A 24050-nucleotide genomic window follows, 5' to 3' on the forward strand; every position below is an offset into this window, starting at 1 on the left:
TTGGCAATCCGCATTTAGCTCGCGCATCAAATCGTGGTACGGGATAATGTTCGCTTTGTGACGCTCCCTATTATAACCCAGCAATAGTAGGTCATTAGAGAGATAACGGTAGCTTAATGGCATTTTGCGGTAACACTACGGAGCTTGCTACTGTCACGGGCCATCCATCCATCCGTTCAAACCGAATAAGTCGACGAAAAACATTTTCAATGTTTGCAATCAATTAATAATCTTAGTTGTCGGAACGGTTCGCGATATTTTCATGCGGTTTCCGCGAATGGCGATTTGCGCAGCATTTGTTACGTCTCGTTCGACGTTTCGTACATCCGGCATGTTTGCTGCGGTTTATTTGCCTTGTTTCCGTGCGGGAATCGATTGACGTTCGTTTTTTATGTGCAGTGTTTTTTTCCGTGAAAAACAGAGCTTTTGCAAAACGATAATCAAAACTTTGTGCTTCGCATGCCGAGTTCCTCCTCTGCGAAAAATCCTGGATCGGTTTTTTTTTTCGAGTCTCGGTGCATTTCACAAAAGAAATCGAATTGCCACGAGGAAAAAAACAGGAGAATAAAACATCACGAAACAAAGCACGAGGAACGAATGACTGGTTATGCGAAATGGTAATAGAAGCGCGTGATTATTGTCGAACTTTATTCCACCGTTTTCTCGCACATGAATTACAAGCGCGTTTATACTTTGAAGGTAAATCATCCGAGTAAAATCGATCTGAAAACGTTTACAGACAGATAGATCTCTCGTTTCGAAAATCAGGAATAAAACAGCACTGGAGTCCGGGCGGTGTCTCGGTTGTTTCAAGCGTCGAACATGAATTCCCAACAGGCAGAGTTGTACGATCCGTCTCGAAATTCAATTTACCCACGTAATTCGGCGTAATCTTGACGAAGATCCCACGGGTTGTGCGCTTAATCGCTCACGAAACGATGTCGAACGTGTTGCGCTGCATCGCGAGATCTTCGCAGGATGAATGCATAAAGAACGGGACGCAGAACAATGCATTTTAATGAAACGTGTCCCGATACTATCATATAAGAAAATCACAATATGGAGAGTCCATATTAAAACGCTTTCATGTCAAAAACAAAAGTGCGAGAAACAAAGTTACGATATTGTATATAACAAAATGAAAGACGCGTTAAGAGCTAAAAATTGAAATGTAAGTAAAGAGTGACAGTAAAGGATTTAATTGTTTATCGATACGGTCAATTTAGTGGGCAATTAATTTCTTCCGCCGTCGAGCCCTTTTGCTTCCAATAATCTCCACGAGCGTTGTTTGCTCGAATCACACGATACTTCGCTTTTATCACGCTTTCGATTCAAAGAAACTTCGTTATCGATACTAATTCCATTCGAATGACTTTCCTCCCTGACTAATAACATAATTGTTATGAGTTCACTAGCTGCGGTTGCATATCGACTTCGGCATTATGCTCGGAAACGGCAGCCTTTTATATTTATAACTTGACATTTAAACGTCTGGCAGGAATATCGAAGTTTCTTAGTTATTAGAACTACTCGCAAACGTAACTGGCATTTGAGACATGCAGACCACGCAAATTGGTAAGCTTTGCTGTCTACGTTCACCCGTTCGTACTTTATTACACGCTGTACAAATTGAATGCAATTTAATATGTACTCGCGGCAATCTATCGGCTTCTTACAGAAATTTATCGATCGTGTAAACAGTAAAGATTAGTCAGTGCTATTACTGCTTTGATGAGAACGCGTAATGGAATGTGATCCTTAGAACGGAAAGTAGCGTATTTTACTTAGAAACGATTCTTTTTCTAATATTTTATATTAGAAAAATTCTTACATTTTTTTTATACCATTCATCGTTGATTATACCATATTCATTAAAAATTTTAATTAAATTTCTCAAGAGGATTACAAACGCGAGATACTTTATAGAATATTCACTGGTCATATATCTTGATAAGTTATGTGTTTCATTGTATCGTTAGAAAGCCAACGCAATCGCTGTTTTCCTATAACGTTTCGATGTAATATTCATTTATAACAGGTCGATATAATATTAATTACACCGAAGTCTGATCAATTTCCTATAACACTTCCACATTCTCCTCAACTTGAAACTTTCATGGTAGCTCTCAATTACGCTAGAGTAATAAATCTGTTGAATTAAATTCCGATATCACCGGTTACCACACATCCTTTTTCTTCAAAAGAAGAAAAGGAAGGTAAGAAAAGACTATCGTTAAATTTCGCGAATACGCGATACCCAATTCTAAATTCCAACACGAGCCACCAAAATTCCTCTAACTCCAATAGCGAATTACGTTCAGTGCTGAAACGCGTTTCAATCGCGTTGAAACTCGATGTTTCAGCTGGACGGCTCGCTTCGTTAGCTCAATAGAAAACAATTTTATACATATCGTCAAGGTTTTAATTAATACTGACATGGAAGTAATTACGACTTTATAAATGAAGTATTTGATTTTCCGGATAGTTTGAGTTTACCTTTCGTTTTTTTGAAATACCGCAATGTCGATTAAATTCATTGTTAAATTCATGTCCCAGCAAATTAATTTCATGAAAGGACATTCTCGCGTTAAATAGAGAAAAACAAAGCTTCAATTTCAGTCTGTTTTTGGAAAACACGAGCTATTGACCCGAGCTAATGGACTCCTGAGTATACATTTATGTATAAATGTTTGTTCGAAAACTGTTTGTGCTTGAAACCGAGATCGTTTCTCTGGAAGAAACGGATGTAATTGAACAGTCTCCTTTGTAACAAGCTTTTATTTGGAAAAAGCTCGCGGATGAAATTGCGCGAACATATTTAAATTCCAATAAAATTTATTAAAAAGTAAAAAGAGAAGAAAATCAGAAAATTTGAAGATAATCGGTTTTTAATATTTTCTCTCTGTTCATTCGCAATTCGATACGAACACTGTTTGCTTTGTGAGACCTAAAGCTAAACTATACTGGTTGCATCAAAGCCATGCTCTTGTTAACGTGGCCAGATTTTTGAACACTCCAAACGGTCGAGCGAGTTTCAGTATCAACCTGAAGAGGTTTCGGTATATGTTCCCAAAGAGACTAATATTTTTGGATTTTCACAATTGTTCTTGAAACACACCGTACACGCGATGAAGTTGAATTTTCCAACTAATTTTCAGCGAAGTATATACCAATTTCTATTTGTTCCAATTCAATTTACTTTTTTCATTTAAACCAACTAGAAAATATTGTTCAATTATTTCCGTCTACTTCAATAAGAATATTCCTTTTCATTCTATCGAAATAAACGATAACAATATAATTGAATGGAAAAACTTTGTCTATAAATTCTCACGTCACATGTCAAGTTTGATTTCTCCTGATCCATTAATCAAGTTTTGATAATTGTTCACCTATGATGGTAAAATCACTTGTGATTGAAAGGAAGAGGACGAACGATAAATCATGCAATGACGCTCGTTATACTATGACGTAAAAGTGTGCACAGAATATTCTACGCTTACTTCTCCCTTGTTTCGTTCAATGATTCAACGGACGTGAAATCAACAGTATAGCGTTTCCTTCTTCGATGTTTCACTATCCTTTTTTGTATCCTTCATGAATTCTTAAAATTTCATAAAGCTATGTATATGCAAAATAAAAAGCGCAAGGAATAACAACGCGTAAACACGCAGAATGATCATGACTCGGAAGGTAATTACAAGATTAATAAGCTAAATTCATCGGAAACTTCAGCTCGGAAATAGCAAAACTTGAAATAACGAGTGTCAAAAAGGTGAAGAATAAAGATCAATGTTGAGAAAAGCAAAACGAGAATTCGAAAGGTTCCTCCTCCTCTATCATTTAAACGCCGTATCATTCGGTGCAACTTAATCAAAAACATAAATCGTCTCGTAACGCTCATTACGTAATCACGAGACGTAGACGTTGCACTATTTCTCTCTCTCTCTCTCTCTCTCTCTCCTTCTTATCCCACTTCACAGTGATTCAGAGGATGCGGAATTCACGAGGACTTCCTCCTTCACCTTCTTTCCTTCGTGAGCCATTGAAAATTCTACGCGCACAATGCTTCAAGTGCCTTCTCCCTCTCTCTTCCTTTCTTTTCCTCCTCCCCCCCCCTCTCTCTCTCCCTCTCGCTCTCTCTTTCTGCGAATGACATCCTGCAACGATCAGCACGATAAAGTCCGGTGGGTAAATGAATAAATAATTCCGCGCCAACCCCATCCGCCCCTTTAGTTTTTCGTTCCGCGCGGACTTCTTAAATAAAAGTCTCGTACTATCAACGATCGACGAGGAGCATTAACGCGACGGGGCGACGACTTGATTTATTATGGAACTTCGTGCTACGAACTTGCTTCGCGTGTGCCGCGCGTTCAAATAGAAACGCCAGTGATTTATAATCTTCTTTGGTATAACCGTTCCTACTGTTAACAGTGTATGAACAAATTTATGAGACAGTTTCTTTTATCCGTTCGCTTTTTTTTTAACACGAGGGATAATGTTAACACAATTAGAATTTGTTTCTCAATGAATCATTCATATAGAGATCCTCGGGTGAGAAACGAATAAATTTTCAGGTCAAATGCAAATGAATCACCATTTTCGGGCAATTTTTCTACAATTCGAATAGTGGTAAATCCGCTGGAAAGATCTTGCCGGTGCAACGGTTCATAGCTGAATATCCGCGTCCATACATTTTACGCGTGTCAAATGAAACTCGACTTTTATTTATCCCACGGTCGTGACTATTTTATATGACTTTCTCGTTGCAATCTATATTCGTCACGAACGGAGTGTCCTCGAAAAATAGTAGCGAGCAACATGCAGACAAATACGTTCGACTCGAAAAAGCGTATTGGTTAATGCTTTCCTGAAACGGATCGATATATTTCACGAAACGTCCAAAAACGTTGAGAGACATAGTACTTTTAGCCTCGCGTCGATTATCGTCACATTTATGCGTTAATAATGCTACATCGTAGACTAATTGTGTTACTCGTTATCTGTTTCAGAAACAACGGTAAAAAAAATTGTTCCATTTTTATTTCATAGTTGTTATACTTTAAAAAAGTTTTAATGCGAAGAATATAAGTATCAGCTACCCCCCTTGTAAAAATATACCGTGACACTTCGTGTATATCATAAAGTTTAATGGGTTTTGTTCTCAACACGCGTATATGAACGGAATATCTGCGTCTGCCTATTGGCTGACTTATACTACTGCGGAATATAAACTACCTTTGAAAAATCTTGGGTGATAAATTACCTTTCAACGGTATGACGGATTTGTTTACTCGTTGCTGCATCACAGCTGATACTGATTAACATTTAAATAACGGGATTATTAAAGTTTATAATTAAAATCCGATTAAATATGGAATTTTATACGAAACGTTTAATTATTGGATTTCTATGCTTCAAACTTATCATTTCACAAAATTACACTTTTGCAGTAGATGCTATATTTTACTTTCTATAAATAATTACTTCGGCAAATAATAAATAATATAACTTAACAAATTCCCACTGAAACTTCTACACACCGGAACACATCAGCCGTTTCAGTTTCAGTTTCTCTGAAAACGTAAATCTAAAAGTATAATGGACAGTTTAAACCTGGATTCAGAGTAAACCAAGTTGTTCACCTTCTAACGCTACTGATTGAAATTAAATAGATCGATTACGATCGTCGCAGAGTGTTCTCGAAAGAGATACAACAAGATCATAGGACGACAAAATCAAATTGCCGTGTTGTGTAAAAAAATAAACGGATAAACAAATATTACTTTGAAAAAATATAGTCGAAATATCGTGTAAATTTATTTTTGGACCAATTTTGATCAAAATTTAAATTTCACTCGCAAAAATAAAAATGGTAAAATCGTCCAACTTCAAAGATTAAAAAAAAAGAACGCTGGTTTTGCAACATGATTTGTCAAGGGTAGATTAAATTTGATGACGATCAGAGATGTACCATATTGATTTATCGAGCTTTATCTCTAACTATAGTTACTTAGGTTCGTTGTTGGTTAGATTACATCGAACACAGATTCGTCAATTTTTTCTTGAATACAAATTTGATCAATTAACTTTTACGATCCATTAGTGTTATTATTTTAATTAATTTATATTGACTTTACTTAAATTTTCTATTTCGAATAATGTTAGTGTACCTCGTTTGCTACTTCGATTCAATTACTGCTCCAGTATTTCAATAATTTCCGAACAGGTTTATTGATAGTTGCCTCGTACGTGACGTGATAATGCTCCATTTCAACTGAATGCCCCTGAATGCACTTGATCGCGATTGACGAACAACAGGGTTCATCAAAATCTCGTTGTTGTCGTCATGAAACTGCTCTTCTATGCGATATTTTCCAGCAGTCTTCCAAATTTTCTGTTGCAAACGATTTCGATTTATGACTTTGTTGTAGTGTAATAGAGAATCAACCTGACAAATAATATGTAGAACCTGATTGGACCGACTATTGAACATTTTGATATTTAACTGCTCGAAGAAGTGGCGTTTAATTGCTTTAGGAGATAGATTTTACGGAATTTTGTGAAACGAAATTTTGAGTAATTTGTTTCACTTAATTTCTTGAATCTGTTCCTTTGAATTTCTCGAACCTGTTCCTTTCAATTTCGAATATCCTCAATTGAATCTGATTTCTACGAATTTACATTTTTTTATATGACTAGTTCTAGTTAATTTCTCTGATTTCAAGCACAAATTTAACTAATCAAGTTACACTTACTCAAATTGATATTTGAACATATTCGATTATTTTCAAAATTCAATCAAGTTCGACATACAACAGTTTGAACAATTCTAAGCTTTCAATGGATTACTTAATTAATTAAATGATAAATATACTTATTTTTGGCAAAACCAGTAAAATTTTAGCCACAAATTTCATTGTATCGTGCATTCTGTGTCAAAATATGCGAATAAAATGTATTTCTATTACTAGCAATCATAAAAAAAAAAAAATGTTTCTCGCGAGTTGAGAAACATTCTGTCCTAAAAAAGGTAACTCAGACGTCAAAAGCCATTTGTACGGTATAAACTCCTCTTAACTATAATTTCACCTGACTTAACACGATATTTGCAGCGTCTTTCTCCGCTAACCTATTCACACGCTTCTCTTCGATGGCACGCGAAAAGAATTAGATCACTTCACGGTTAATCTTTTGATTAATTTCCTACTGTCAATTTAATCTACACGTGATCGATTCTCTCCGGATAGACACGATATGATCAGACGGATAGTAGATATATCGTAGATATTTACACAAGCAGATCCAGAGAGTCACGCACAACTCGTCTCCTTGAGATGAAAATTAATCACCAACGTCGAAGCGATCAGACGATTTTGGCCTGTCGTATGCCACGTTTCAAACAGACGAATGTTTATAAAACGACGATTTATTTACCCGATGTTGAACTTTGAAACAATCGTATTTCTGTTAAATTGTTTATTCCGTCCATGTTTGAATGGTAGTTCATGTTAAATTAGTTTAGTCGAAATGGTAAGTTTCGATGAACGTGATGGTTTTAATGAATCAGAGTGACGTCAATCGTAGCGATGAATTAAAAATAGAATGGATATCCATCCATATATATATCCAGCTAAGTTATTTATGGATACTTGCGAATTTTAATTAAGGCTTGAAAGATTCGATGATGCTTCGGGACGATTTCGAGGATTATAAAATGTATTTTTACATTATTTTTACGGGAATATTTAAATTAATATCACGTTGGAATGCTCGTAGGATACACGCACAACACGAATTTTATAAAAATATGCCAAATATAGCAGGGAATATTTTCCCAGACTCGCTGGTTTCGAGTTTTACAATGTTTTCGAAGCTTTTTCTACCTTCGAAACTTTTAAATTTGAGTTTTGCAATTTTTATCGTATGTGACAAAAATTTCATTGCAGAAAAATACGTGTGTGAAACGAACCCTGAAATATACTACAAATATCTCTAAATAATAAATAATCCTTCATAACCAAACTGAGTCTAAACAAAAGGCCTCTCTTCAATCACCTCACTTCGAATTACTATTTTTATTGAAACAATTATCAAATATCTGATTTTTAAATATCGTGTAACATAGTATAAATATCGATAGAAGAGTTAAAAAATGATCTGTAAGAAATTCAAGAGAAGAGATATCGCTTGACTCTGGTTTGCGTACGAAGGATTAATTATTATTAATAAATATTCATGGTATTCGAAGTTTCGTAATATACGATAGAAATTCCGATATTCGAATCCAGAATTTCCGAAGATTAAAATTCGTCAGATGGCTAATAATCAACGGCGGCATTTAATTGTCTTATTTTTAGTTCCTACCGATAATGTTAGTTCGATTATGCACGATGGCCTAGATATCAATCTCCCATAATGTCAAAAAAAAAAAAAAAGAAAAAAGAAAAAGAAAGAAAAAAGGAAGAAAAACGAAATAGAGAATGCCATGTAACTTTTTCTTTCGATGTTCACGATTCTTCGTCATAAATATCGGCTGGCGTAGAAATCGATCGAGCAGTTTATCGTTCTTTCACCTATCCCCTTGGTGTCCAGAATCAAATCGCGGCTCGAGACAGCAAAAGAGATTGGACAGTCGGTCGTAAAGGGGCAAAGAAAGAAGATGCACCAGGCATAAGTCGTAAAGAGAACGGCAATTTCTATTGACTCACCAGATATTGAGGAACTTCTCTCGCACCTTCCGCTTCATGCTGTCGCTCTTCCGACGATACTGCAATCTGCGGCAGGAATCCGCGTAGAGAGGCTCTGGAAGCTGTTTGTAGAAACCTGAAAGTGACAGCGGTCTGGAGATTGAACCGGAAAACGTTCGACGTCCATAAGCCCCAACGGGGCCAACCGCGTTTCTGATTGATTGGAACGCTATTTCAGGACGATTTTACGCTCCGCATGCCGTCACTTATTGTAAGTCACTCGACTAATTACTTCGATTGGAATTCAGACGTTAATTCGACTCGATTCACGTCGTACCTGCTCTCGTCGAAAAAGAAACTCATCGAAGTCGCAGAGTTTCGCGAGAAAACGAAAGAGAAAGCACAAAGGAAAATAGCCTTGGTCGATGAAATCTGGGAATAAAAGCTTCCACAGTGTCGACGAATTGGGAACTCGGAAGCTTCTGAAAACGCGAAACCTGTGGATCATCTTATCGCGAGCAAATTAAGAAAGTTCTGTTGCGCGGACTGAAAATTCCGCGGTGTATATCAAGATACCGAGTATTTAATTTTAGTTATTTTAGCATTTAAGTTGGTGTTTTAAACTCTTTGCTTTTATATTATATAGCTAATTATAAGTTCATTCTCTGTCGCGATACGTTTTCACGATAAGGAGAAAATAACGAATAACGAATGTTTTGTAATAAATACAGAACGCTACTTTACGAAAACTAGATCGGATTGATTTACGCCGCTATAATTTTCAGCCCTTCGTATAATGGATATTTTCCTAACAAAATTTGAAATGTGTTAAACAGAAATTTCAATGGCTCTAGTGTATTGCTTTCGTTTCCACAAAAAGAAACAAGCATGGACGGGCATCGTTTTTATTACAAATCTTTCGATCATATAATTGGAACGAATACGAAGGAAAGAGACAAAAATCAAATGAAAAAGGGGACGAGAGAGGATGAGAACGTGAAAAGGGGAAACAAGAGAGGGAGAAGGGAAAATTTTGGGGCCAAGCTCGTTGGTAGCCTGGTCATAGGGAAACCTTGTATCTATATACGCGTTTGGCTAGAAATTGAAGATAGGAATAGCTGCGACGGTTCCTTGCATGGGCAAATATTTATTCAGCGGTAGGCGTATTCGACCGATGCGATGTACTGTTTATCTGCGCGTATATCCATCGTCCCTGGCAAATCGGTTGCGTTAAAATGATTCTTCGATTGGGCGCAAATGGCCGGAAATTTTTCTAAACGATCGCCTGCAACGATATCCGTTTCGTGGAGAAAAATTTACGAAAAATAACGAGGGCAATTGTTGCGAAAAGATCGAACAATCGAAGGAAACTCAACAAGGCGGAAATCAACGATTTTTCACCTCGAAACGAGTTTTCTATCTTCCCTTTTCCCTCTTCTCTTCTCTATTTTTATTTCTTTTACTACAGAAGAGAGAAAGACGTGTTGCGGAAAACGCTTCTGACATTTTACGATTCGCCAAAGAGGACGAAGAAACGGAGAAGAAGAAAACGGCGAAGGGACGAGCTGAAAACGAAAAGCTTCGAAACGCTTCGATTCGCCGCTGTTTACTTCGGCTCCGTCCTTTATTTTCCGGTTCGCAACTTTGGCCAGATGTGCAATTTTGCGCGCGGCTGATGTTTGCGTGGCACGATCGGCTAGATTAAATTATACATAAAAGAGAGAATGATTCACTTTTATTCCGTGATATTCCATTTCAATTTCTGATCAATTTTATATTGGCTTGAAAGCACCGAACAATGGTCGATTGGACAAAGAGAAAAGGAAAAAATCGTAGAAGATAAAATAAATAAAATGGTAGGAGCGTAGAAAGCTCGGCATCTTTTGAAAATACGCTTTCAATAGCATTTTAAGAAGATTATCCCTTTCTCTGTCTCTCTGATACAAGAAATGGTAGAATTTTTGCTCCATCCTATCACTTTTGAACGTTAACTTTTTATGTTTTCAGTTATGTCATTCTATTTTCTTTTTATTGCCAGCTTCGTTTCAGATATTTCAAAACTTTTTGAATTACACGCTGAATTTTTGCCATTCCTTAAGCGTAGAAAATAAAAAAATTGTCCGTGTCTTTTTTTAATTCAGAAGAATACAAACAATTATATTTATTTCGATGATATTAAACATAATAACAATATAATAATAATATCCGCGACTTGACGGATTGTTTTATCTCAATTGACCTTCCGAGCGTTGATTTCACACGCAATGAACGATATTATAAAGTACGACCGATCTTTTCGAAAATCTGTACATTTTTACGAACGAAAGAATATTCGTGTAATGTAAAACTTACTCAGCCAACTGAGTTGTTCGTTGTGCTCCAACTTGTTCTTGAAACTGTCGACCTGCCGCTTTAGTTCGCGAAGAGCATACGATGGCGACGCGTTCAGAGCTTCTTGGTGCTCCCGAAGTTGCTGTTCCAAGGCCGCCACACGTCTCTCGAGAGCCCACAGCACTTCCGCCTCGATCACCCCAGACGAGGCCGGATGTGCTCCGACGATCTTGAAAACAGGAAATATACTCTTTATAGCCGCATTCAAACTTCCATCAACTGTACATCGAGTTTATCGTGTAATAGCACGAAACTTTTCTTCTTGCGATCTAGATATAAAATATATTGTCGTCTCGAAGGGACTGCATTCTTGTCGTTCTTTTATCGATGTCGCTATTTTTCTCGTTTACGGGAAGATGGATGGGAATTAAATTTGTTCGGTCTGCTTACAGGAATATTGAAAATAATCCGTTAATAATTGTTCCATTTAAATATTAATAAGTAATCGTTTAAAGGATTATTGCAATATGTAAGTAAATATATAAATGTTTGCCCATTTGTAATATTTAATATTTCTACTATTTATTTGATTAAACATGTGAAAGTTGATGATCGTTCGTGATCGATATTAATTGAAATAAATACTACGTCAAGAGGGACATAACACGATAGAGATATTGCAATGTAATAAATGCACTTTAGCGGGTCGGTCGGAATAAAGTGGTGCTCGATGAACTCATCCATGAGACAATTTGTCGAATCTGGGGAAGATTTCGCTTGAATTGACTCGAATTGAGAGCAGCGGAATCGTGAAATTTTAAGTCTCGAATTGTCTATCCACCGATCACCGTATCTTCTCGAACGGAACGATAAAAACGTTTCGACACAATGAGACCCGAATAAAGGGATCGAAATTGAGAGGCTCCGACGAACCAAACTTCGTTTCCTCTCTTTCTTTTTAAACTAAATATTAACATAAAACGTATTTCTTATTAAACTACAATTTTTCGAAATACTTTTCTAATCCACGTTGTTTTATTAATTGAAATTATTCATTTTTCCAATAACATTGATTAAGTTACAATGGAGGAAGGAATTTTTCGTCGAAGCGTTGCAATTGAAGAGAAGTTTTTCAATTCGATTCTAAACGACCATCGCCCGACGTTAAAAGGAAAGTACCCAGAAGAAGAAACGGCAAATTACATAATTTAGCGAGAAACGCAGAGAAAAGATTTGGAAAAGTAGGATCGAGTCGAAATGGCCGAGACAGCTGTGTAAGATAGCTGGATCGTTACCTGAAGAACATAGGGAGAGTCGGGTGTGTTCGCCGGCAAATTAGCCGAAATGTTCAACAGTTTGTCCTCTTTGCGAAGCTTCACGATGTCCAGAGGGCCAGCCTCTGCTGCATTTCTAAAGAGTTCTGCAACAGAAAACCAACTTATTAAAACTCCTATTACCGGAAACAGAAATTTTTAACTATGTCACGCTACGAGCAAATATTTCACTATTCTGAAATTTCAATATTCCATTGTTTCAACGTTGAACGTGAAAAGCATAAAATTCTACATCGACGTTCGATCATTTCGAATTATTTTTCGGTAAATAAATTTGGTAAATACATCGCAATATTCCGATGTATCTGCAATTTTAACGTAGTGTTAACGAAGTTTATAAAAGCTTAATTGAGCGCAGCGTATCGCGTACGTACGTTCGAATATAGTTTGCTAATTAAATTTGTAAACGGGCGAAATATTTTTGTATTCAACCAGGTATGCGTAACATAGTAGAATTATGCCAGCAAATATCTGTTCTCTGTCATAAAAAAAAAAAAAAAGAAACGGTCATTTCGACTATTAAACCTCTACGGGATAAACCATCTTCCGTGCATCTGACAGATTCACGGAGAAACAAATAACGCGGCGTTAAAAAATTCTACGGGAAACCATACTAACCGGCCGTGAATTCATTATTCAAATGGCACGGCTCGAAGCGTTGTATCCTTTCGGTGATATCGAGCGTAACGACATTTTATAAGTGCATGTTTTATTCATCGTGGACGCGGGCCGCACAGTTGCGCGTAACTCGACCTAACGCGCGCATTATGTCGACGCAATTACGGATACAATGCCGGAACGAACACTGTCACGCGTTCGTTTCCATCCACTTTCCCCGAAAGGCTGTTTATTGTTCATGGCAGTGTGATACTCGGCCCGTTCGTCGCAGACGGAAATAGATCCACGCGAGTTGTTTGTACAATGCCACGCGTTGCGAATCTGTCCTGGACCACAGATGATTTACTGCCAGGTTTTCCGTTTGTGGCCATCCCTTTGTTTCGAAACTTGCGCAGAGAAACAGAAGCACGAGAAAAGTTGCGGATACAGTTATTTTCTGTTCGGTACGTGGGATTTTTGTTGCTTCAAAATAATTATTATTAACAATTATTCGATCATAAGCGTTCAGATGCCCACTGTGTACGTCAACGATACCAGTAGAGAATCAACGCCCATTAAAGCTGCCAAAATCCTTCCATCATCTTAAATCGACCGATCAATCCGCTCCACTGAAAGCTTCCGATACTCTCGATTCTATGGAATTCGGCCAAGCGTACACTTACTATCGAGGGATCCGCTAATCTCGTAACACCTAACCACAGAGATTAATATCGATAGAATTAACCGGTTCCGTGTGCCGAACCTCGAACAACTTGTTCGTAGAAACATGGTTGAATTTCATAAATTTAGCATAGAACGAACCGACGAATCTTGATTAACTAACATCAACGGCTAGCAACCGGTGCATAAATCACATGCCGCAGCAAATGAAATTACCATTTAACAACGCGACACCGGCGTTTCTTAGTTTCACGAGACACCGCTTTCAGGATCGTGAGCTAAAGCATCGGCCAACTAAAACGCTGATGCATACACGCAGACAGAAACTGAAAAATATCCTCGACTCTGTATTATAGAGGATTAACACGTTTGCCAATGACTAATGGGCAGCGGGAGAACGCGGCCTCGACGACAATTAATCATCGGTTTCGTAGGTGTGCGCGTTCTAATGTAGATTTATACCGTGCAATAAACCGATACGCAACGCGCTTCGTTTCCAGTTGCAAATAATAAGCAACGATTATCGAGCGACAGGGGCAACTGAATAATTGCTCGCGAGCTCTATCGTTGAACAAGCGGATAATCGACTTGTCGAGTTTAAACGGCACGATTCTACTCCTCCGTGAAATTACCCCCGGAAGACGCGTTTCGAAGTTGCTTCGTAATTCAAGTGTGCAAAATTTGTTGCGTAAAAGAAACTTCACGCGCAGTCTGTGTGTTTTGCGCTACGACAGAGATTGCTTCAGGAGATGATAAATGTTCCTTGTTTCGAATTGCAGTTCGTGTTGAGTCAATATAGCGTGTAAAATGTTGATCTAAAGTGGAAGTTGAGAGAGAAGCCGTTGATTTATTGGATATTAAGATCCGTAATTGGAAAGACAGATAAATATAATTTAACAGCGTTCGGTTTATTAAAGGCAGAGATATATATTTTGACATTATCCAGTTTATTAAAAGCGGAGTCGCTTCGTAATTCAAGTGTGAGAATTTTGTTGCCTAGAACGAAATTCACATGCGTTTGGTGTATTTTATAGCGCGGCAAACATTAATTTTCGGCGTGATAAACGAATTCCAACGTTCCTAGAAACAACTAGACTTGCTATTCGTATCGTATTAATGTATCGCATAAATGTTGCATTAACGTACAGGTTGAAAAGTCGTTGAAAGTTATCGAGCATCTTCGTATCATTTCTCTCTCATGGGATAGTTACGTTATGAAACGATTAAGCAAAGAATCATGCTTCTTTTTTTATAAAAAATATCCAGTCTGTACCAATTAATTTGTACGCGGTATTGTACGTTAAATATAAAAATCCTGTTTGAGATCTATTTATATGGTAGAGAACGCAGGAGTTTTACGATTTCGTTAGATTCTAGTTTCACGCGAAATTATTAAACTCTAGCGAGGAAGCTGTGAAGTACGCAAAGTGCATGCTATTTGACGTTAAAGTGTCTAATGCTACTATCGCAAAGAAGGTAAAGAGCAAGAAGTCGTGTAGCTTTCAGATGACGACAAAAAAAGATAAGAGCGTTAATGGTATCCGGCAGTTGCTTAAAAAACAGAAAGAACGGTAAAAGTTCCCCGTCGTCGTTCCAGTTATCGATTCGACAAAACGCGAGCTTAATCTCCCTCGTGTTCCGCAAGAAGATTCATGATTCCCCATGAAAAATGAGTTTCCTAGCGAATGTCGTATAAAGATCATTTATAAAATTCAGCTGTTGCTCTTTCCGCTCGCATTTTTTCTTATGAACGTTCGTTTCACGAACATAAGCAGGAATATTAAAAAAAAAAAACACACACACACACCACCTGCCGATTTTAATTAAACTTCTATGGCGCGAATTTTCCGAAGCACGTTCAAATGACGTAATGAAATGTTGCATGAAACAGATGCGTGTCTTTGCTTCAGAAATTTTGTCCCTTCCAGGACAGCACGTGTTATACATTAATTTTCATCTACGACTAAACATTTATAGAGAAGTGAGAAATATTTTAAGTTTAAATGTGCGAGTCAAATTATTTCTAATTTTATGCTTTTACAAGTTTAAAGAAAATATTAAAGCAGTACGATATCTGCTTTATTAGATTTAATTTTTATTCATAATCATATAACTGTATCAGCGAGTAATAAATCAAAATTTATTTTCATTTTATATATATAATAATTGGCACTAAAGTAATTTTTTTAATTTATATTTGTTAATTATTTTAAAATATAAGTTGTTGCAGTAAAGCAAGATTCCCCGCCTCGAGCGAACCTTGTACACAGCATGCTTACACGAGCTAATTAGTAACAATTCTTTGTAAAGAAAACCTCCGGTTTATGTTTTCCAGAAATTACGCCCTTCCACCTTTCTTGAAAACTTCTGCCTCGTAACTTCTAATTACAGGAACGATCGACATCAACGAAAGCAATTAATCGAAGAAGCCGATGAGAGAGGTACGTTTATCAATAATTTCTTCTCTTATCTTTCCTTCGCCTTCGTTCGATGATTTACGTTTATCGTGGAAAAGGAGAAACTGTATACTGCCTCTCTCTTTTAATGCGCGAAAGAATGCAAAGAATACATTCCAAGAAAGTCATTTTTCAACAAATATTCTCATAATCTTTTTCTCGAAACTGCTCTTCCATATAAATCCGTATAAATAGCATTTAATCTAATTTCAGAAAACGTATAAATTAAATGAAATCCGATCCTAAGAATAAAAATTCTATTTTCCAACGAATATTGTTCATCAAGCAATTCTCATTATTCTAATTAACACGTACAAAAGAAGAACGAAAAGGAAAGAGGGAGAAAAATGTCAAAAGATGAGATAAAAACACGAAAAAATGGAAAAGAAAAATAATATAAAAGTTGCGATCAAGCAGTTTTGATGAAATTTCCTTTCGCATTGTACGAACTCAACAAATGGCAACGAAAAAAGTAGAATTTTGAAAACAGCATCCCGTTTAAAAAATTAAAGCGCGCAGTAATCTGCTTTGATTGTCGAGACTCAAACGAAAAAATACGGAACAACGACGAGATGACAATGGAATGAGAAAAAAAATTTCAGCTATATTTTATTTCAACTTTCACCCTCGTTCGATCCAGCAATTTGAAAAATGCCATAGAAAATGCTTCTGTGTTCTCAACGATCGTAAAAGCGTTCTCTTTATGGCGAATCGTTCCGGTTATTTGGGAAAAAAAGCAACCCCTTGTTAGAGGGGAACAATACCCTGACTGCAATGGGGAAAACATGGAAAACGGCTTATCTCGTTGTTCGATGTTATGGAGACACATCGCGTTACGAGGAAATTTTTACGAGGAAAAACCATGCATATCGAAGAATCATATTGAATTATTAGAACCTTGGGACAATATAGATCTTTTTCTAAACAGTTCCAAGTCTTTTTCAGTACAATTGTAAAAATCTGTACTTGTTACTTCAGACAATAAGGCACACGCGATGCGAATGAAATAACAAATTTACAATAAAACAGTTGAAAACGATGAAAATAATGAAATATCAGCAGATATCCCGAGGGGAAAGAAACGCATGGTAGAACGGAAGAAAATTTCAAGATTCGTGTTGTTCCAATATACATAAACTTTCTGTATACTTGTTCTAAATACGCGAGGAACAACGTAGAGAACAGAGTCCGCACGGAATACGAGAACACGATACGAGTTGTAGCTCGCGTACCCACGCCCACGCGTGCATCTGAATGGAGATCGCTAATTAAACTGAAATTGTTCATAGCGTGGCGCGAACAATATTTATGACGTGACTATTCTCTTCCGGATTGAAAGCCAAGTCTAAAAACAGAAATCATATTATACCTGCATCGTGATGAAAGGATATTTTAACAAAAAATACTCTTTTCAACGTGTGCATAACAAACGAATGGAATCTCGAAATTAATCATCAACTAATCCGCAACCGTGAGTATTCAATTTCCATCTTTTTCGGCTGATTAACCCAAATGTTTTTAGAATACTATACGAGAGAGAATAACGGCATTTCGTGTATTCAACAATCCGACTATATAAAAATCATACGAAATAATAAAAAAAATTTAGTTTGTAATAGCTGAATATCTTCTTCTTATGTTAGAAACGTGGAACTGAGAAATTCGGGTGATTGTGATTACTAGACTGCGGAGGACTTTTAATGTTAATACAACCGGTGATATTTAAACAACTAGTATGTCGAATTCTCATTGGGATTAGGAGCGTGTAAAGAATCTTCGTTTGGATCAGCCATTGTTGTTATACAATATAGATGGTATTTTACTGGTACAAATATGATGATTAGATGGTGATTAGATATGCTCGAGATGCTAATGACAATGATCTTAGATTCGATAACGAATCCACGGTCAACGGGATAGCAAATGCGCTTTCTTCCAAAGTCTAAGTCGAACTCAACTTACTTGTGCACAATTCAAGTGTAACTCAACTTATTATTTACTTAATACTCAACTTACTAAGTTCTATTGTTTAAGTACAGCTATAATAAAAAGTCTAGACTAAAGTATTGGAGATCTTCCCAAAAATTCCAGAAGAAAGGCCCCGATGTTCTTTCATCTCCTACATATATATAGTAAATAACAAAATACTAATAAATACTAAATAATTCGGATACTTGTGAACAGTGGACCATTTGTCTATAATTTTATTTTGACACTGAAATTGCTTTATACAACGATCTTCTTATCCTTTTATAAATACTACGGTGAAAACCGTTTCTCACAAATTTCAAGAAATTTCATCGTTCAATTATCGCTCTCATGAATTTGATAAGTCGTCCCTTCTCGTAAATTTATGTGACAATGTCCCCATTTCTTCACGATCTGGAACGCTTGTCCCATGGGTATATAAAACCCTGCGGGCCAGTGAAAAGGGGTGGAACGAACGATTCGCAGAAACGATAGAAACAGTGACCGGTTTATTAGTTGTTGGCCAGCCTGCTGGCGATTCTGTTAAAATTTCCTGGACAAGCCATCAAAGGATACCTCTGTGCGTACCCGCTTGAATCGAGTTGATTAACTTTTTTGAGACTGTGTTTCTCTGACAGCTGGACATTCCTGAAATTCATCGGTTGATATTCAAAACGTCACGGGGAAAAATTAGTTAGGTATTTGTTGCTTACGATTTATGAAGTATCGCAACGCTTCTTTCACGCGAATGTTAATTTTTTAACTTAACAGTACATAAATTTGTTTCTCCGAGTGAAATAAAAAATACCTGTTTCTTTCGATCGTATCAAATAGATTAAAATATGAGAAAAGATTAAAATCACGGTCCTCGTAATTATGAAGTAACAATAAAAAAGATACTATAGGAAGTGGATTATCTTAAAATAATCAATTTACAATGAAATAACATTTTCTATACGACCGTTGGCAATAAATAATTATTAAATTACATTCCATAGCATTTTAATCCATAATGATAGATGATTATTCTTATTTAACTGAGCGTAATAGCTTTTTTATCTAAGCTTTTATCTCTCCAAAGTAGATTTAAATCTTCTACTAAAGAGATTTCTCACGTGACAGTGAAATATCTGTCGTCGATAAAATTTATCGTTGCAAATCTACAATACATTTCTCTTCCACTCGATAAATTGCTTTTAACGTTCGAGTACATACCACACACGTGTGTCCATAAATTTTCTACTCTACGTATATATTCGTTTCTTCAAACTCTTTATCAACTGTACGACAATATTTTTAAGCAAAACACCACCCCATCGATCAAGGTATCGCACATTTTAATTTTCTCTTCGCATACAAACTTTTTAAACGCTACGTATACCTGATTCAACGCCCAATTATTTCATTTCTATGCCCAATAAAAGATTGAAAGAATATAGTATGCCATACTGAGTTACCGCCTAAACGACCCTCGAAGCCTCATAATAGAGCATGGTACGAAGTCACATCACGTCGCGTTCGAAGTTAAAGCAGTTTGGCCACAGGAAAGTTTTCCAAATGAGAAAAGCGACCGACCATGCTGTCGATTACACTTGTCGAAATTACCAAGCCAAATATTAGCTCGAGCAGCGATGTCGAGAATAATAGAGTCTTAAATTAGAATAGTGGGGAGGATAGTGAGCAATGGTCAAAGGTGAAGGAGATGATGTGCGCTGGACAAACTATAAAAATCGACCCGGTCGGCTTTCATTGAACGCGGCATGCGCGATCGTTTGCCGAGTAAATTCTTTTAATTGAGCGCGGGGGTGGGGCTGTTCGTAGAATCGTCGCGGAACCCTTTTCGCTTTGCGCTTTACGGATACGACCGATCGTTTCGAGCCTCGATCACCGCTGAAAGTAACGGCGGCGTCGTTTACTTTTCTATTCGAGGATTACAGAGGAAGAACGCGACGAGTTAGATAAGTTAAAATTCGCTATCGAGCACGCTACGTTTAAAATACGCGAGTGCTCGCGGCTCGCCAGAAACAACCCGGGAAAGTAATTCCCAATACAACTTATTTAAACTTGTTTGGGCCAGTTGTAATTCGAATTCGCAATTGCATCGATAGAATCGCATTCCTAAAACTTCGAAAGCCTGTGTTCCTTTTTGCGAACGTAACTTTACGAACGCTGTTCCCGGGGCTAAGCGACTTAGGAAGTGGTTTGCGATCCTCCGCAATAAAGGAACATCCACTAACCTGCGTATAAATTCTCCTCCATTTAGTTTTTCTTCGACAATCACATTTCATATTGAAAGAACGGAAGAAAGGAAGGGAGAAGAGAAAACATATCGCGTTGTGTGCCTCTTTCCAATGTTTTCGAGAGCCTGTTCTCGAGCACTCGAGATTTATTCGACCACACGCGAAGTACGGAAGGTAAGGTAAGGGAGAAGAAGTGCGGAAGAGAGCGTTTCGGAACGAATCGTCGATTCCATAAATTATTACCCATCCTTTAACCATCCACCCACCCAATGCCTATGAAACAACGAACGAACGTCGAATTACCGATCGACGACGTCGTGCACATGCCTGCGTAGAAGCGATGCAAAGCACGCGAGTCGATGATTCACCTGAAACGAGGTTAAATTGCTCTAAAAACGAACGTTCTCGTCGTTCGTCGGAATGGGTCTCGCTCGACGCCGTTTGCGATATTTAATAAAGCTATCGCAGAAAAATATCTCAGCTCCATCTTCGACCCTCTGCCCACTCCTAGCTAACCACCACCACCCCAGTTGCCTCGTAGCGTCGACGAACAGAGCTCGAGAAACTTATGTTACACCGATGGAAATCAAAGTGGTCTTCCTACCTTCTCTCTTTCGCTCGACTGCTTGCACGATTGAACGCGCGAGAGGTTTTGCGCGAGCGACAGATCTTCTCGGCTTGGTTTGTCCAGGCTCACACGACGCGGCTCCGTACGAAACGAAACGAACGTGGTGGCACATATACAGAACGAAAGAAGGGGGAGAGCTATCTTCCGACCGTCCATTGGCTCTAATAGGATAATGAAACGTGAATCATGGATGTACGGCGGACGATTATATTTTTATTGTGACCCACGCTCAATTTATTCATTATTTTGTTGAGGCCAATATCATTGGTACGAGGTGTAGGAAGCCATTGCGGTCGGAAAGCATCGCTCGAGAGTTCCTACGGGTCCCGGTGCTACTATTACTTTTTATTATACGTCGACGAATTAGAAAATAAACGTATAGATGGATTGGCTACATCCTCCGTGTACGCTTAACGACCCTGTAATTAGCCAACACTACAGAGAAACTGTGCCGTCGTACGTCGATCTCACCGATTTCATTCAAATTATTCGATCGTTGTGCAAGATGGTCAAAAGTAGAAATTGTACTTATCGTGATCCTCGAATCAAGATTTGACGAAATTCGGGAAACGATAAGTTCGTTCGTGACCGAGCAATATCTACGAGCTTGGTAAAATTCACTCGAACAACGACTAATGCAGGACCCAAGTCGACTAACTGATCGACGACTTGTGGTTCGATCACGTAACTATGTTTATATACCGAGGCAGTGCATGAAAAGTTCACTTCGTTAAGACACATGGAGACAGCGCGCATTAATTACGTATAAAGTTATACGAAATTGATGACCGAAACGTCAACTTCTCCTCCCAGAACGTGTCAGGAAGCAGCGTAAATGAAGGGGGTTACCTAATCTGATAATAACATCGCATTATGCTTTGGATTTCTGAAAAGATTCTAAAACGCGAAGCATTTGTATAGCGTGTATGAACTATTAAAATGTGGTGCAAGATATTTTCCATTTCTTCTCTCGATTCTAAAATAATATACAAAAATCCTGTTCGCGAGAACATCACCGACCAAAAGTTTGTTAAACGATTTCAAGTTAAAAGTTTGTTTCCTGTAAATCTTTTTTTAGGATGCTTAAATTCCACGTGAACTGGAAACGCGAGGTGACTGGAAACATCCTGACCGCAGGTAAAACCCAGTACGACGCGCAATCATTGTCGATTTTCGTTCGAAGCGCGAACCAACTTTCGACGATTCTGACCGGAAATCGAGTGCGCCGAAATTGTCGACAGTCAAGAGCTTGCTTCCGGGACTTTCCAATGGACTAGACTGTCACACTGCAAAATCGACTTACCGATTACTTCGTTTCTATAAAAGTACGAATACAGTACATAGAGGTGTTTGAAGAGCATGGTAAAACGTCATATGAATATTATTTCAATTACTTCAATTATTACAATTATTACTACAATTATTTCAATTAATTAATCTATACGTAATATAGCTAAGTATACCTATATCAGAGGTCAGTAGTTTTTCTGTTAAATCTCGCTTTCCAAGAAATATGTTTTTACCACCACGAAGAACAATTCTTATACAGTTTCCATAAAATTTCTCTTAGATATTTCTTTCGATGCATCGCCGTTATTGAACGACATTCCTAGATTCAAAGTGGTTGCTGGCTTAGTTTTTAAGTTATTTTAAAATACTGTAATATCCATTTGTCTAAAAGTAGAAAGATTTGTGAGCGACGCGTGAACACGTTGATGAGGAAATAAAAATTCTAGAAATACGTGCACAGCTTCTGAAAGCTAAGGTTTAAGGTATCTACGAACACGAGCGGTATGTGGAAACTTGGAGGAGGAAAGTTTAGAAAGAGACTTAAGAAGGAAACTTTATAACCACGGTATGAAAGCTTTAGACTTTGGATATACTATAACTGTTTTTACTCCTGGTTTATTTCTTTAAAGTCTACCTAACCTTTCGAACGGCTCTGTGGAAAAGACACAACCTCTATCAAGATAAAATAAAATAAAGTCGTTACTATCGGACGAAGCATAATCTAAATTTTCGAAGCAAACTTTTTCTCATCCATTTTGACGTAACGGTTCGTTCTTAGTCCGTTCCCTCTATTTTATCCAACGTATGAATAATTTACTACGACCATGGCCACGAGCGCGTAAATCTATCTGATTCTGTCGCACCTAAACGCCGTAATTATATTTACGGCTGTCTGGACGAGTTTAATCGCCGGCAAGCAAGAAACAAAATTAATATTCCAAGTAGGTTAAACTTTATGATTCTTCGTGGAAGAATCCTCTTGCACATTTTACGCGACGCTGAAACACGCGGGGAAAATAAGAGAAAATGTTCACGGACCGAGAGAAAGAATGTCCGATTATGAGATTGACCGGTCGCAAAGCCGATTGGAAATACAGCTGTGCGAGGTTTTAAAATGGAAACACGGCATTCGACCACGAAGCTGACAGCCGAGATGCTGTGACAGAATATTGCAGAAATGTCAAACAAATAATGTTTTCATAAATCGCGAAACACTGCTTGCTGTTCGCGCGTTTCTCACAGTGTCCCATCATTAAAGACCATCCCGATTCACGGGGAATAGAAATTCATTTCAAACCCTTGAACATGAATTCTAAGATTATGAGCTACGTATCGATGCACTTTATACGATGAAGGATTACGCGGAGAACAATAGAATGGCGATAATATTTTTCAAATTTCATGCACATTGTACGAGAAATTTCCAGGAAAAAGAATATTTTCTGTCCTTATTTATTTGATACATTTTAATCCTTTCATCTAGTATTACACCTTCTAGTATCACGTTGTAACATTTCATTATTTTATCTATATTTTATATATATTTTAAATAGAATATTAGGATCGACTGTATTAAAGCGGAGGCAGCGTAAGAAAAACTGCTCGTTATTGATCAAGAATCATAAATATACTAAACTCTCGCCACGTGCAATTTCTCGAGGAAACTACTTATCTATCTCTCAGTTACTCAGCCTGCTTCTTTTCATCATTAGTAACATTCGTATCTCATCTTATCTAATCTTTCTAAATTGTTCGTACATCCATGAGTCCGTGACACAGTATTATCACATTATTATCATCATTATCAGAAGTGGAAAAACTAGACGTAACACACA

General features: G+C 37.5%; 1 protein-coding gene across 4 annotated transcripts in view; it reads right to left on the minus strand.

Annotated features, from left to right (window-relative positions):
• The window catches only part of LOC117206424, a 138222-nt gene that overhangs the window by 9741 nt on the left and 104431 nt on the right, over positions 1-24050 (minus strand). For 3 of the 4 annotated variants that reach the window (XM_033445755.1, XM_033445757.1, XM_033445756.1), the window contains exons 6-8: positions 12317-12441; positions 11043-11250; positions 8712-8826 (exon numbers count right to left, since the gene is read on the minus strand). In XM_033445755.1, the coding sequence (XP_033301646.1) occupies positions 8712-8826; positions 11043-11250; positions 12317-12441 (448 nt within the window). Of the gene's footprint in view, positions 1-8711; positions 8827-11042; positions 11251-12316; positions 12442-20901; positions 21053-24050 lie in introns of those variants that run through there. The other variant, XM_033445754.1, reaches the window with a different exon arrangement.

This window comes from Bombus bifarius, unplaced genomic scaffold (assembly GCF_011952205.1).
Source record: "Bombus bifarius isolate JDL3187 unplaced genomic scaffold, Bbif_JDL3187 scf7180000008006, whole genome shotgun sequence".
Classification (NCBI taxonomy): Eukaryota; Metazoa; Arthropoda; class Insecta; order Hymenoptera; family Apidae; genus Bombus; species Bombus bifarius.